General features: G+C 53.6%; 1 protein-coding gene across 1 annotated transcript; it reads right to left on the reverse strand.

Annotated features, from left to right (window-relative positions):
• Positions 1-319: 319 nt before the first annotated feature.
• Positions 320-16073, reverse strand: CCDC157 (coiled-coil domain containing 157). The gene is made up of 11 exons (XM_036276909.1): positions 16028-16073; positions 9710-9968; positions 7254-7425; positions 5863-6508; positions 4830-4907; positions 4281-4471; positions 2773-2949; positions 2456-2624; positions 1268-1407; positions 730-818; positions 320-641 (listed from the first exon to the last, which is right to left on the reverse strand). Exons 1-11 carry the CDS (start codon positions 16071-16073, stop codon positions 392-394), a joined length of 2217 nt encoding a protein of 738 aa, XP_036132802.1. The 3' UTR covers positions 320-391.
• Positions 16074-16141: the final 68 nt, after the last annotated feature.

Consider the following 16141-nt stretch of genomic DNA (forward strand, 5'->3'; position numbering starts at 1 on the left):
CCTCGGACTCCTTTCTTGCCTTAGACATCTCCATCGGGCCCACCTCGAGCTGTTCCCCTTCCCCTGCACACCTCCATATTGACCCTGCCCTTTGTTGATGGGGGGTTGTCACTAAGTCCATCTTACCCTTTCACCTGGCCCAGGTACTAGAAGCTTCTTTCTGCCCTCTTCTCCCATTGCCCGCCAGGAGCTCCCATTTACTGAGGTTCCATGGTATGCTAGGCCTCTGCTGGTGAAGGTCCCTGTGGTCCCTGCCTGGGACGGGGAAGGAAGGACTCTGCCCCGGCTCAGACAGTGCTGTGAGGCCAAGGTTGTTGTGAGTAGACAGCCAGGGCTTTATTACATTGGGTTGGTTGCCAGCTACCTGCCCTCAAGCCCATCCCGCTGTAGGCTACACGGGCGGTTCCTGGAGCTGGTGTGTAGGCCCAGCCTGACCCTGGCTTGGTGACAGTCTCCTCCTTAGCCTGGTCAAGACATGGATGGGGTTCTGGGCACAGGTGGTCGAGTGGGTCACATCCTCCAGGGAGGACTTGCTGGGCTGGCTGCCAGACTGCCGAGATGGGGATGTCCGGGGCTGGCCCGGCAGAGTCCTGCTTGCACTGGTTGTCCTGCTGCCAGGTGAGTGCCGCCTGCCCAGAGGCCTGAGGGAGGGCCAGATGGCAAGAGCCCCTGTGAGCCAGAGTGACCAGCCCAGCCCGTCTGCCCCACCTCTGGCAAAGCTTCACTTACCCTGAGGACACTCTCTGAGTCTGGATTGGGGGTGCTGCTCCCTGGATTCCCTGGCCGGGTCGGGCCCAGAGCTGGTCCTGGGGGATCAGCTGCAAAGAAAGTCAAGCTCAAAAAGGCTCAGGAGCCCCATCCCCACTGTTCAGAGAGGACATAGCCAGAAAGGGTGAGAGAGGGCTGGAACCTGTACCCAGGGCCCCTTACTCTGAGGGGCAGGGTTTGGGAAGCCTTTCGGGGCGCCTGAGTTGCAGTAAGTGTGGGAAGGTTTGCTTTCTGCTAAGTCTCCTGGTTGCACTTGGAATAAAAGTATCAAGGGCCGGGGGTGGGGGTGGGGGGGTGGGAGGGGATTTGGAGCTAGAAGGCACTGTAACATCCTCTCATCTTAAAATGTGCAAGATGTTTCACAGTTGTAGCCTAAAGCCGCACGAGGTAAGATGGCTCTCAACAGGTTCCCAGGGTGGTGTCTGAAGACCTCAGCTGGGTCAGGGCCCTCTCCAAGTCCCTGAGCCAGCCCTCCCAGCTGAAGACTCAGGCTGCCCACCTTGAGGCCCCCGTGCTGGGCTACGTCCTGAATTTTGGACAGCATTGACCGGAGCCGCCCATTCTCCTCCTGCAGGACCCGGATGCGGATGTCGTTGGCCTGCACCTGCCTCTCCATGTCGTCCATAACGTTGCCAGAGCCTGCAGGGACAGGCTATCTGGCACCTCACCCCACCAGGTCTGCCTCCTGTGCCCAACAAGACAGGACCTCAGAGGGTCCAGCAGGCACAGGGGAGCTTGACAGGATCAGTGCACTGGGCCTCCAATCTCGTCTTCCTTCTCCTGAGGCCTTGTCCTCTCTCCCATCCCCCTACCTGCTGAAAGGTGATTATAGCATTACAGAATTTGAGAGCTGGGTGGAACTTCAGGCTCACTGTAAACTTAGCAAATAGACAAGGCCTGTTTTTGGAAGGCCAGAGAGACAGTGAATTATCTGAAGTCACACAGCTGCTCTTGGGTATGAGTCAGGGATTCAGCAAGGATGCCCTTTCCCACCACTTGGGGGATGGATACTTCCTTTGGGCTCAAATAACCTGGGCAAGTGTCTGCCTTCTCTGGTTCTGAGTTTGTAAAGAGGCTGCTACCTGCCTGGCAAGGCAGTTGAGAGGGCAACAGAGGGCCTAGCAGGTAGTCAGTACTCGGGAGTGATGACTTATAATGTCCAGTTAAATTGCAGTGGATCTTCCTGATGCCTCTGTGAATGGATTCACCCCTAGAGCTTCAGGGAGCTGGGACAAGAATCCAGGTGGCCTGGCATCCAGTCCTCTGTTGAAACAGGTCCATAGCACTCCTGTGCCATGGGGTCCAGGACACTGGACAGTTGGGGCTGTGCCCCTAGAGCAGGCTGCATGGTGTGGTTTGAGGAGATGCTAGAACAGGGCCACAGGGAAGTTGAGTGGGGAATGGAACATGGCATGTGGTGATGAACACAGTCTACAAAGGCAGCCAGACCTGTGTTTGGATTCGGCTGAGTGACCATGGGCAACTACCTCACCTCTGAGCTTCCATGTCCCTGTCTACACAGAGTGGGTAACACATGAAGCTACTGCATGTCGTGGGGGCTCTATAGAGACTGCACTGCTAGCCACCCCAGCTCTACCACCCTTGCTGCAAGTTGGGGAGTTGTAGACCCCTATGTCCTGCCACCCTGGGTCCCAGCGTGCCCTCTGCACCATCCCTGGGCCCCTACTTTGGATCTGGGCCTCAACAGGCCTGTGCAGGTCCGGAAAGGCCACCAGCAGCCGCTCCCGTTCCCTCAGCTCCATGAGCTCCTGACCCAGCTCCGAGATGGTCAGCTGCAGATCTGTCATCGCCTGCTCCAGGCCTTGCTTCTCCCTCTGCAGGCTCTGCAGCAGCTCCTGGGACAGAGGGAGGCTCAGACCTGGCCCAAGGAGCACTTCCTGGCTCCCTTGGGGACACCCACCCCTTCTACTCCCTAGACATGAGACAGGCCTGCAGGCACCCAGCTGGCTGGGGGCTCCGCACCCTCACGCTGCCCGCTCCCACCTGCTGGGCCTGGAGCTGGCACTTCCCCTGCTCCCTCTCGCTCTGTACACTCTTCAGTTGCTCCTCCATGTGTGCCCGCTGGGCCTCGGCCTCGTCCAGACTGCCCCGAAGCTCCTCACGCTCCTGGTCCAGGCTGTCCAGCTGCTGTAGCAGGGCTCGCTGTTTGGCCTGCAGGGACTGAGCCAGGATGGGCAGGCAGGGAGGCCATGAGGCCCACAGGGTTAGGCCTAGCCACGTGGGACTACGGAGGCTACAGTATCTGTGACCTCCGCCCCAAGCCCTCCCTTTTGAGCTGCATCAGTCTGTGTAGGGGGATGCTGTATACATTCGTGAAAGGCAAGGGACAGAAGGTAGAGGGCAAGGGGGTGACACACATCCCAGCCCAGTCAAAGCCAGACCCCCCCAGCTTGCAGACCCTGCCCCTTGGAAAGCAGTTAGCTGACTCTATCAGCCTCACCCCCATTTCTGTTTGGTCATAGTCTATCCTCAGAGAGGAATTTTAGGAAATGTTTTCCTCCTTCTGAAGTCTTCAGCCCATGTCACTTGAAACCCACATTTCTAGACACCCACTGAGTGCAAAACAAAAAGAACCAGCCCTGGTCATTTCTGAGTTCTAGGTCCAGCTCTGACTAACTGTGTGGCCTTGGTCAATTTCCTTAATCTCACCGAGTCTCAGTTTCTTCATCCATAAAATGGGGATGATGAGAGTATCTGCCACATATTGTGGCGAGGAGGAAGAATGAAAGGGCTGCAGAGGTTGAATCCAGTGCCTGGCTCACAGACGCCACCTGATACATGGTGACCGTGCCTGTTTTTGCAGGGCACTGAGAAAAGCACCCACTTGAGGTTGAAAGGCTTTCCCATTCTGGGCCATGCCTGACCCTGGGGTCTTATATCCGTGGTTATGGCTCCCCACCCGGCCTGAGCATAAGCCCAGCCAGGATAGCCCCCAGACATGCTGCCTCTCTAGATGACAGGTGTGACCAGGCACTCACTCCCTTAGCCAAAACAGTGGGGACTCCTGCAAGATCTCACTGCCCAGGGCACAGCTGTATTCTGGGCTCCGGTTCACCCTCTGTCTTCTCTATCCTTCCTCTTGCTGATGAACTAATCACCAGCCACTGGTGTATAGTTCAAAGGTCACCTCCTCCCGGAAGTCATCCTGGATTTCCACAGAGGTGACTATCCCTCCATGGACCCATGCAGCATTTTTCCTGGCCCTCTTAGCCATCCATCAGGACAGTTGTTGTGGCACAACTGCTTGCCCTTGCCAAATAGGGAGATCCTCCAGAGCAAGGCCTCTTTGGCTGTATCTGTCCATGGGTCACCATTCCCCCAGTGCCCAGCTCAGGGGAGGTCTCATATCCTCCATAAATGCAAGTCAACCCAAATCTGGGTGTGTGTTGGTGCCTTATGCAGACAAACCCCCATCCTTCACCAGTGGAGTCCTCTCTCCCTGAAGCCTATGCAGCAGGCACCTACAGCACTAGCGAAGCCCCCAGCCTTACCTCCTGGTGGCGGACCATGCTGTCGACGCGGGCCTTCTCCTTGTCCAGCTCTGTGCTGGCCCAGCGAATCTGCTGGCTGGCCCCATCCAGCCGCCCTGCCAGCAGCTGCACCTGCTCCTCCAGCTGCTGCACCTGCCTCTCAGCCTCTACCCTGCGCTTGGCCTCCTCCTGTAGTTGCTGGGCCTTTGTCTCTGCAGGATTGAGTAGGCATAAGAAAGGACAGGGCAGAGGAACCCTGGGTGCGAGTCCCTGTACCACCTCCCACCCAGGATGGGACCAGGGGTGTGTGTGTCAGAGCACATCTCTTGGTCTCAATGTCACTGGTCATAAAGTGGTGCTCTGAACCCCCCTTAAGATGGGTTCTGAAAATAGAAGGGGGCACCCCTATTCAGGTCAATACCCAATAGAGTGGTCACTCAGTCCACTCTCCTTTGTGGTTCCCTTTATCTTTGCCTCAGGAGCCCAGGGGACAGAGATAGAGGGTGCCTGTCATGCTGTATCACCGAGCACAGGGCACGTGGTCCGGGGCTCTATGACAGGGCTCCTCACCCACAGCCTGTGTGGACTCCTTCTGCTGCTTCAGCTCCCGCTCCAGGGTGGCCACCTTCCTCTTGAGGTCACTTGTTTCTATGCAGCCAAGAGAGAGTCCTTTCAGAGGTTCCCTGGGGCCTGGCTGGTAGCCTTCATGCCCAGTGTACCCTACAGAGTGGTGGCAGCCATTGCCATGTGGAGGAGCTGCCTGGGCTTGAGGGTGAGCTCTGGGGAGGTTCCAGGAAGCCTGGGTCCCCTCTGCTCCACTTCCTATTGGCTGGCTGCATGTCTCTATACTTCTCTGAGCCCCAGTGTCCTCCACAGAGGCAACAGTGAGGCCCAGAAAGACCAGTGACTTGCCCAAATTCCTCTGGCCTCACATTAGCGGGCGGTGCCAGTGGCTACATTTCTTTGCCTTTGCCAAAGCCAAGAGGCCAGGCTGAAGGTGCCAGGGGAGCAAACACCCCAAGGAGCCACCTTCAGTGACCAACAGGAGCCAGTGGGTGAATGCCCTGGCTCCCTCGCCCCTCTGAGGGGATAATTCTGAGGCAAGTGTTCTACAATGGCTCTAGTGTTCCCAATGGGACTGAGCTCCTGTTGACTGTGGTGTAACTGGTTTAATGAGTGTACCTTTTTTTTTAATCCTCACCCAAGGACATTTTTGGATTTATCTTCAGATAGAGTGGGAGGAAGAGAGGGAGGAAGAGAGAGAAATACTGATGTGAGAGAGACATATCAACTGGTTGCCACCCACACGACCCTAACCGGGGCCAGGACAAACTACAACTGAGGTATGTGCCCTTAGCAGGAACTGAACCTGGGTCTCTCTGGTCCGTGGGCCGATGCTCTAATTGCTGAGCCAAACTGGCCAGGGCGAGTGTACCTTTTTTTGCTGCCTTCCCTTCCCTGCATCTCTGGCCCACTCCCCAGCAGGGTTTCTTCCACACCAACGACTTATACAGCAGCCCTGTCACAGACTTTGCTACTGGAGAGCCCACACTAAGGCTATAGCAGAGCCCCAGGCACTAAGGGTCCAGCCTGGGGCACAGACCTGAGCGCAGTTGCTGCTTGTCATGTTCCCACTCTGCCAGGTGCTGCTGGGCCTTGTCCGCCTGCCGCCGCCGCTCCCCCTGCTCCTGCTGCAGTGCCTGCTCCAGCTTGCCCACCTGCTTCCTCAGTCCTTCCTTCTGCCCCTCAGCCTCCTCCAGCTGGGCCTTGAGGGGCCCGACAAGCTGAGTGAGGGCTCCCACATGCTTACTGAGACGGGTCAGGTCTTTGCTCTGTTCTGCTGCCCAGTGGCCCACAGTGGCAGCTGGCAGTGGCCTGAGCCCCATGGTGTCCCGCACTAGCTGCTGAAACTGGCCTAAGGATGAGGGCAAGTTCTGGTTCTGACACAAGCTGATGACCACCTTGCCCACCTCCCGCAGGCTGCCCTGGACACTGGTGCACGCGTCACAGGGCACCAGGGCAGTCTCCACGGTCTGGGAGTGGACGCTCCTGGTGCTTTCAGTGCTCCTGGCTGGAGATTGCAGAGAGACTCTGATGGAGAGACTGCCCGGTTCTTGGCAGGTCTGGGGCAAGCCTGGAATTGGGGAGGGGGGCTTGATGAACTTGGCAGTCACAAATTCCGGACTCCTGGCTGGCTCGCCCTTGGCTGTGGGCTTGGAGGTGGGGGTCTCCCCTTGGGTTGCCCTTTTCTGTGTTCAGGAAAAGAAAGGAAAAGCAGGTGAGAGAAACAGGCCTGGGAGGTAACCGCTTCCTTGGGGATTTCTGAGACAGCCTCTCCTGATGCTCAGACCCTCAAATGTTACTGAACACCAATGTGAATGAAAGAGAACCTTTTCCTTCCTTGCTACTGCTTCAAGGTGCTAGGCCCAGGCCTCCTCTCTGCTGCCCACCCTCACTCCCCAGGCTCAATGAAGTTACACGCATGGTAGTGGGAGAGTAACGGTGACAGACACAGCTGCTGGGCTCTTTCTCAGTGAACTTGACTACTCTCGTGTCCCTGCAGCCACTCTCAGCTTTTGTTTCCTCCCCCATCGTGGTGACAGTGGTCCTTCCCACTGGGTGGCTGTGAGGTTTCAGGATAACCTTTAACAAATGACACTCATGTTAACACTATTACCCAACAATGCCCTGAGAGGTGGGGACTGTCATTACTCCCATTGTACAGGTGAACAAACTGAGGTTCAAAGGAGGAAGCATATTTCCAAAGTCCTACAGTGTAAACAGCAGAGCCCAGTAGCCCAGACATGTCCCCCGTGGCCTGTGCTGTAACACAAGGCCTTGACTGGGAGGCTCGAGTTGACACTCTCCTTCAGGCAGTGTGGAGCCAGCAATGGGTGCGATGCACATATGGTGTGGTAGGAAGCCGGGGCAGGATGGACTGGAGTGACGGTGACCACAGTCAGGAAACAGGAAGTAGGGAAGTAGCTGACCCACCTGGTGGAGCATCTGCTGGTAGAGCATTCCCAGCTTCAGCAGGCTGTTCCAGAAGCGCTGCACGGTGAGCCCCACGGACATGCAAGGCTCCAAAGCCCGGGCAGGGGGCACTGTCTGCTCTGAACTGAGGTTCTCCAAGTAGCTTGCACAGCTCTGAAGCAGCAGTAGGAGCCTGTGGGCAGAGGCAGCAGGGTCAGTGAGGGCAGAGCCCAGTGTCCGTGGGCCCTCATGCCATACAATCGGCAGCCTCTGGCTCTGGGGAATTGGCCCAGGCATCAGGGACTTGGAGTGCCTTGGAATATGCTCTGCCAGGCCAGCTTCAAACCCAGCCCAAGAGCCACTTCTCCTGGGAAGCCCTCCCTGAGGGCTCTTTTGGGCCTCCTGGGTGGCAGCTCTCTGCCTGGCAGTTTCCCACTGTTACTACTCTGGGTGGATGCTCCGGGAAGTTGGGCCTTGCCTCAGTTGTATCCTGCGTGCTCAGAAAGTACTGGGCAAGTGGCTGCCTTACATTACATGGCTCAGAGCCTTCACCTTACAGAGGACAGAGCTGAGACCCAAGAGGGGAGGAGTTTGCCCACAGCCTCAAGTGAGCATGCAGGGCAGGCACCTTGCAATTTCCTGATTTTAGTCAGAGGCATCTGAAGGACAAGCTGCTTCTGTGACAATGGAGACTTGGAGTAAAGAGAGCTAGGTCTCTATCCTAACCTCTGAGTTCAAAATTAGAGCGTTGGCCTGCGGTCTGGAGAGACCCGGGTTCGGTTCCCGCTAAGGGCATGTACCTCGGTTGCAGTTTGTCCCGGGCCCTGGTTGGGTCGTGTGGATGGCGACCACTCGATGTGTCCCTTTCACATCGATGTTTTTCTCTCTCTCTCTCTGTCTCTCTCTCTCCCTCCCTCCCACTCTATCTGAACAAAATATCGAAAAATGTCCTCGGGTGAGGATAAAAAAAAAAAAATTCAAAATTAGAGTCAGGGGCTTATTTTAAGGAAAAGAGATATTGCAAGGATGTTTGTATTTGCATGGGAGCCAAGCTATTTTAAAGGAAGAGGTATTATGTTTACAAAACACACCAGGCAGGAAACTGACCTCTTGTTGCAGGTGCTGGGGGGTCATCCCAAACCCACTGGATCTTGGGCAGAGAGGGCCCAGGGGAGAAAGTGCCAACTGCCTCCAGGCCCTGCCTCTCTCTGGGCCGAGATGTCCTCCTATGAATGGGGACAACTGTGACTGCTGCACAGGTGAGCAGCAATGGGGGGTGGGGGTGGGAAAGCACATGGAAAGAGGACATAACCTTGACAGAGTGATTTGTCTGCTCAGACAGGCAGACCTTCTCAGTGGCATATTGCTGTGCTATCTACATTACTTTCATCCTTAGCCATAATCCCATCCCTGACATGAGCTGAGCACCTCCAAATGCTACACACTGAGCTGGTGACCATGGTCCTGTCTTCCAGGGTTCCCAGGGGAGATCTCAAACCCAGTGGTCTCTGCCAGGAGTTATGTACACACATAGAAGCCCAGGGGAGGCTCTGACTAACTCAGCCAGAGGTGGGCAGAGGGATGAAGGAAGGGGTGGGAAGACATGTTAGCAGCAGCTTCACAGAAGGCAAATAGGTAAACTGGACCTTGATGGATGAGTGGAGCTAAGCCAGAACAGTAAGAGGTAGGCAGGTGTTCCTAAAAGAGGGCACAACATATGCAAAGCCACAGAGAAAGGAAGGTGTGTTCTGTGTTTACATGTTCAGCCCCTCATAGGTTCCAAATGGTGCTTTTACACCAAGGGCTTCTTCAGGCCTCTGAGTAATTACCCTGGCTTCTTTGTCCCCAGGCAAATGATCCCCAAGCGGCTGAGTCCCTGCATGTTGGTTGCCCATGACTTCATTAGCATATAAGGAGTTGGAGCACAGGAAACCTGGGCTGGGGTCCCCAGGAAGTGGAAGACTAATGACCATGTTAATGTTAATAGCATAGACGTGGCAGGGTTGTGGAGGAATCCACTGGCCTCTTCCCAGCAGGGCCAGGATTTGGAGAAAACATATCCCATGTCTGGCCCCATGACACAGCACACAGGTGAGAACAGCACAGCTCACAAGATGCTGGGATAGAAACTCTGAATGGCAGCTGTGGTATCCCTCATACACAGAAACCCTGAGAAGGCAGCTGGAAGCACCCAGAGAGGCACTGGTCAGACCTGGGGTGCCACAGAGACCAACAGGGTAGCCAGCAACTCCCTGAGGGTGGGCAGGATAGGAGAGCATAGCACTGCTCACGACAGACACAGGTGAGATCACTGTGAGGGCCCTGAGCTGACCTGGCCCCCAAAAGTACTCAGTCAAAGGTGATTGTTGCTACCAACATCATCACCACTGCTGGAGGGGGATCCCATGGCTGCTACTGGTTTAAGAGGTGGGTGGGTGTCAGCATCCCAAGAACACCAGGTTGGTCAAGGCCCTCACCTGTCAATGACCAGCTCCAAGAGCACCGCATGAGACAGCTGTGTGAACTCCGGGTCACCTGGCACATGGTCATAGTGCTCTAGCAGGGCCACCATGTCCAGGTCACAGGCCACACGGTCAGGAAACTTCCAGGAGGGAAAGCGCACAGGTCCAGCATGGGAAAAGACATCTACGATGGTGCCCTGCAGGTCAGTGAGGTCCTTGCGCAGGCTGTCCATGCAGGCCTGGTTGCCCAGCAGGTGAGCCATCCTCAGGGCTCCTGGGGTGGGCAGAGAGGAGCCCCATTAGCCAGAGCCATGTGGCTGCTGCTAGAGGAACCTTCCTAAGACCCCTATCTGCCCAGATGCTCCTAGACCCAAGTCTGTCTTAGACCCTGGGGAGAGGTCTGTTTATCAACCCCAGGTCACCAGGCCCTTGGAAGCTGGTTGTAGGTGACATCAGCTTCCCTCTCACTCACCCTACCCTGCCTACACCTACACCTACACCTACACTGCCGATTCCATTGTTCCACAAGTACCTCTGAGGGCCATGTATGCCAGGCACCTGCTAAATGCTGGGCAGATACTACTGTGAATGAGAATGTACCTACCATCCTTCTCTCCCAGAGTGAACCACTGCACAGGCAACTGACAACTAAAAAACAGTTGTAGCTACAGTGTGACAGGGAGGGCTGAGCCACAGGAGGCCACTGTCATCTCCACAGGACCGCCTGCTCCAATCTGATCCACTTTAGCTCCAGAGATCTGGGCCAAACCCTATCTGATCACTTCACAAACCCACAGGAGTCCCTGTGGCCCTGGGGAGAAAAGCCTCCCCTGGCTGTGTTCCTCACACCTGCCTCTCTAGTCACCCCCTCTCCACCTCATACTCTCCACATCGGCTACGGGGCAGCTAACGCACAGGCACTCACTTCCGAATCTATGCCCATCTGTCCCCCTATCTGAACTGTTTCCCCTACCCAATGCCCATCATCTGGCTAACTCCTCTCATCCTTCAGGTTCCCAGACATCACCTCCCATAGGAAGCCTTCCCTGAGTACCCTCTGGGCTGGGGTAGATAATCCCTCTGGGTTTCCCCATTTCAGCCCTGATCCCTCTGCTAGAACGGCCTCCCCTTTCCAGGCCAGGTCCTCAGTCCACCCCAATGTGGCCAGTGTGGAGGCTAGCCCATTGTAGGTACTCACTGGCAAGTGAATGACTAAGTAACTGAATGGGAAAAAAAAAAAAAGAATTTATAAAGAATTTCTAAAATACATTGATTTTGGGAGGAAAACCAGTCATAAGGCGTAAAAGAGGAAAACCTGAAATTCTGTATGATACCTACCCTAACCATTCTGGTGACAGGGGACCCATTTATGTTGATACACAGAGTCCCAGCCCTGCCTCTTCCTGACTGTGTGGCCTCAGGCAAGTCACTGCACCCCTCTGAACCGTAGTTGCCTCAGTTGTAAGATGGGGACACCATCCCCTCCCCAACCAGGCCAGGTGGTTGTGAGGCCTTTAAAGGTGTCTACAAGTAAAGTGCTTTGTCCAGTGTAAGATACCAATAAAAGTTCTCCAGCAATAGTAACTATTACTATTGTGATTATTTTATTAGCAGTAACAACAGCAAAGACCATCCTTGTCTGGAGCAGCAGCTGTCTGCTTTCAACATTTCCCCTTTACCCCTGCAGCCCAAACAGAATGCTTTTTGTCCATCTTCAGAGTGTGTGTACATCCAAAGACAGTGATTTGGATGAACTGTTCATGGCCCTTGACTCAGAGGTGGGCAAGCAACACTGTCCTGGCCCCTCCTGTGGCTCATCACATGCCTCTGGCCGCTGGTGTCAGAGCCAGCATTCTGATCAGAGCTGGGCAGCCCTGTGGATGCTGATCCCTGATCCCTCCCCACCATATAGTAGGGGTCCCCTTGTCTTTTGTGGATTTCTCAGTATCAGAAAGTGCTTTCCTGCACCACAGCCCCTCCCTGAACACAGGTGCTGCTTGGGCAGTATTTAGGCCATGGCCCCTCTGGCCCCTAGCAAGTCCAGGCCTAGCTGGGAAACCTCTCTTCCTCTAACCTATTTCCACATCCCTCATCTCCGAAAATAGCACCCCCACCAAGTGTACCTGGGGACTTCCTCAAGCATGGAGTCCAGACCACACTCAGAACCCACCACTTCTGTGCATCAACACTGCTCCACACTCCATCTTCTTCTTTCCCCTGCCCCACACCACCTTGCTCATTGGGTATATGGTAGCCAGAGCAATCATTTAAAAAGGCAACTAACCCCACCCCACCCCTTCAGCGCCCTTGAATGGTTTTCTACAGCATAGACTAGAACATTGCCCAGGGCTCCAGCCTTGGGTGCTCTGCCCCCACCTTAGTATCTCACCACTCAGAATGTGCTCCCTCTCCCCACCTCCTCTAGATAAAACCCCTCCCTCAGGTCCCCAGGCCAGGTGAGGTCCCCTTGTTATACATTCTCAGAGCATCCTGTTCTTTTCCATCTCAGCACACACCACACCGGCACTGACTCATTATTTGAGTAATTATTTGTGGGTGGCAGTCTCTCTACCTGTGAGCACAGGGACTGTTTTTGAGTTCACTGGGATATGACCTAGCCATGTAGGCCAAGAAGCCTGAGGACCACCGTGTGCCCACAGGTGCTAGGAAGCTCAGAGTCACCAAGGGGTAGTTTCTGAGGGCTGAGCCTCCAGCCTCATAGAGGATTATGCCCTGTTCTCACCTCTGTGCGGGTGCCTGCCTGTGAAGCTGGACGTCTGCCCAGGTGCCTGCCCAAGTCTCAGACAAGCCTGTAGGCTCTGGGGCTCAGGGTCAGAGGCTCATCCAGGTGCCTGATTTCCTGTCTCCAGTGCAGGACTGGCCCCAAGCAGCTCTTCAGTCTCTGGGAATGAATGAAGGTGAGAGTATGTGAGTGGGTGCTCAGGGAGAGCTTTCTGGGGGCATGGAGGAAGCTGTCCCAGAAGAAGAGGAAGGTGTTCCAGGCTAAGGAATAAAGTGAGGGAAAGGGCAGGCGGGGTCACCTGCCTTTAACCTGAGAATAGACAGCATGCTTCAACAGTGCTAGCTCTGTCCACAGCAACTACTGTGTACTTTCCAAATCTGCTTCCATGTACAGATGAGGCTCTGGAAAGTTAGGGGTTAGCCCAAGGTCACTCAAGGAGCTGGGATTCTTGAGACCAACATCTCTGCTCTGTCCTCAGGCAAAGCTGCTCCTAGAGTAGCACTGTGCAAAAGAAATATAATGCATGGGATTTTCCATTTTCCACTAGCCACATTAAAAAGAGTAAAGTGAAACAGGTAAATTAAATTTAATAATATATTTAACCCAATATGCCTAAATATTATCACTTAAACATGAAATTAATATAAAATTAAGATTTTTTTTTTAAAGTGTGTGTGTGTGTTTGCATTAAGTCTCAGAATCCAGCATCCATTTGACACTTAAAGTACATCTCAATTTGGACCAGCCACTATTTTCAAATGTACCACTACATGGGCTGGTGGCTACTGTATTAGACTGTGTAGTTGTAGAGGGTCAGACCTGTGTCTATTCAGCAAATGGTGACTAAGTACCTATTATATGCTGGGCGTGGTGTCAAGAATAGGGACAGAGCAGGGCACACGGAGCCCTGTGTGCCAGGAACCACTTTTATGTCTGAGGGTCTCTGCAGGGGGCAAGTCTTAGGTGTGTCAGCTTTGTCAGTTCCAACTATAGGGTAAAGATATCCACCCACAACACTCACATACACACACAAACACACACACAGGCCCACAGGCCTCACGCATACATTGCCTTGGTGACTGCCTCTCATGAGATATTGCCACTCATGAGATTTTCTGTCCCCAAAGAATGAGGCAGAAACAAATAGCAAAACCAGACTGAAACATCCTGGATTTCCTTTCTGGAAAGGAATGATGAAAATAAAGCAAGCAAGAAACCCCACCCTGGGAGGAAGCCCTGGACCTTAGGAGCTTGCTTGTGAAGACACCAAGAAACACTGACCTATTCATCCTCAAATAACTACAATGTATGCCATTTGAGATACCAACTCTTGTTAGACTCTGGTACTGATAAGCAGCAGAAATGCCAAAGAAGTAAGAATATGTAAGAGGAAAACACAGTATGTAAAATAGTCCAATTTAACTGTGTCAATTCTTCTGAACATTGGAGATTTTCAGATATCAGCATGAACTGAAAACCACTTATGTATGTGTCAAGACTTCGAAGGAGCATTTGACACAGGCTTTCTAATTTCTGGGTCTTGAGTGAAGCCCTTAGCCTGAAGCTGCCAGCCTTGCTTTGGTTCCTGAGATTACATAGGTGATGGCACTCATTGAGCCAGCACTGTCCTGAGGCAGGAGGGGCAGTTCCTTCAAGCCAAAAGTGGACTCCTGACTCACAGAGAAGAGAGGGAGACTCTCCTCTACTCCTGTTCAACATTCAGGCCCCTTCCCTCTCTGAGTTCTAGGACTCAGGTAAAGACTGAAAGGGTTAGTAATGTTTTAAAGGATAAAGGTAAAAGTTTGCAAAGGTGGAAATTGTGTTGCATGCATGACATTTGCTCAGCCTTTTGTTGAGTACGGATAAGGTTTATCTGAATTATCTGCAAGGCAATGGATAACCCAGCAAATGCTGGACGAGATACCAGACCAGCCCTACTGCAAGGTAGACAATGGGCCAGATAAAGGAACTGCCTGCTGGAAGCTAAAAGTAGGGTATATAACCAACACCCCAATCCTAATTTGAGGCTGAACCCTTCTTGGCTCAGCCCGCCTGTGCCCAGGCGCATGCAATAAAGCCATTTTGCTCTACATTGTCCTTGTGTTGTGGATTTGATCTCCCGCCGGCTCAAACCTTTTAAAGACTATGCTTATCTCCTAACCAGTGCTCCCACTAAGATTCAAGGTCACCAGCATAAAAATACACTTTCAAAACTCTAAAACCATGTGTATGGCAGTTGTTAACCTCTGACTCAGGACTGCTACTTGCCTGGATCCCTGGGGACAATGAAGAAACTGAGTGAAGACCAAGGAATAAGTAACTGCACTAGTAGAGGAGCCTAGATTAGGGTTCCCACTCCAACCAACTCTAAACTTCACTGTCCTCATTAGTAATTTAGTTACTATAAGAAATTAATGAGCCGTGGCCGGTTTGGCTCAGCGGTTAGAGATCGGCCCTCGGTCCAGAGGGACCCAGGTTCGTTTCCCGCTAAGGGCACGTACCTCGGTTGTAGTCTGTCCCCAGCCCCGGTTGGAGTTGTGTCAGAGGCAGTCACTCGATGTGTTCCTTTCACGTCGATGTTTCTCTCTCTCTCTTTCCCCCTCTCTTCCCCTCCCACTCTGTCTGAGCAAAAATGGAAAAATGTCCTCCAGTGAGGATAAAAAAAAAAAAGAAAGAAAGAAATTAATGATGTGCCCAGCCAGTATGGCTCAGTGGTTGAGCTTCGACCCATGCACCAAGAGGTTGCCAGTTCAGTTCCGGGTCAGGGCACATGCCCAGGTTGTGGGCTCACTCCCCAGTGGGGGGCATGCAGGAGGCAGCCAATGGGTGTTCTCTCTCATCCATGTTTCTGTCTCTCTCTCCTTCTCCTTTCCTCTCGCTCTCTAAAAAAATCAATAAAGAAAAATAAATAAATAATAAAGAAATAAATGATATAATGCCTCTGTGGTGGTTGGCACAGACTCTGACTCATGGTAAATGTTCAATACTCCCTAGCTATCATTATTATTCTACATTAATAACAACAATAACATAAACTAGTTATGGAGTATGTGTGATAGAGAGCCGAGGGGGCGACTTGGGAAAGCATCTCTTCCTATTACGCCATTTCACAGATGAGGAATCTGATGTCCAGGCAAGGACTGCGAGCCGCCCCGCATTCAGGAGTTGGGAAGGAGAGGAGAGAGGACAGGGAGGAAAAGATGCCTGAAGCGACAGTGGCCGGTAGGGAAGCACCTGTGGGAGTGAGGGATGGAGCCTAAAGAAGCAGCCCTTATTTGAGATGGTCCGTGGGGCTTGAAAGCGGGTCTAGGCAGGGGGTGCAACCTAGAAAAGGCAGGCCCATGAGAAAGGACTTGGAGAAGGTGGGCCTGAAGCGAAAGACGGGGCTAAGGGAGTAAGGTGGTGGAGCTCTGAGGAGGCGGGCCCGAGAGGAAGGGGCTCTCCAAAGTGAGAAGCCCATGGGAAGGAGTTGGGGCCTTGGAAGGCGGGGTTGGAGGGAGCGTAGAACTAGCCTGTGGAATAGAGGAGAGTGAGCCAGGGTTGTAAGATGCGTGCGGAAGGCGTCCGGCGAGTGATGCATAACTTTTTACCAGTCTCTGGTGTCGCAGCCACAGTCCCTGTGTCTGATCGGCTCATGCAACTGCCCACACCGCGCCTGCAGCTCCTGGGAACCCCCGCAAACCTTAACACCGCGCCCGATCGCT

This window comes from Molossus molossus, unplaced genomic scaffold (assembly GCF_014108415.1).
Source record: "Molossus molossus isolate mMolMol1 unplaced genomic scaffold, mMolMol1.p scaffold_m16_p_22, whole genome shotgun sequence".
NCBI lineage: Eukaryota > Metazoa > Chordata > Mammalia > Chiroptera > Molossidae > Molossus > Molossus molossus.

Bases quoted from the DNA above. Each gene is read 5' to 3' on its own strand.
- CCDC157 (XM_036276909.1), bottom strand. From the start codon at position 16,073: ATGAGCCGATCAGACACAGGGACTGTGGCTGCGACACCAGAGACTG. The intron at 4,908-5,862 runs GTCTGTGCCCCA...TTGGCTGCATAG, and splicing joins CAAGCAGCAACTGCGCTCAG to AAACAAGTGACCTCAAGAGG. The intron at 642-729 runs GTAAGTGAAGCT...GCCCTCCCTCAG, and splicing joins ACTCAGAGAGTGTCCTCAGG to GCCTCTGGGCAGGCGGCACT.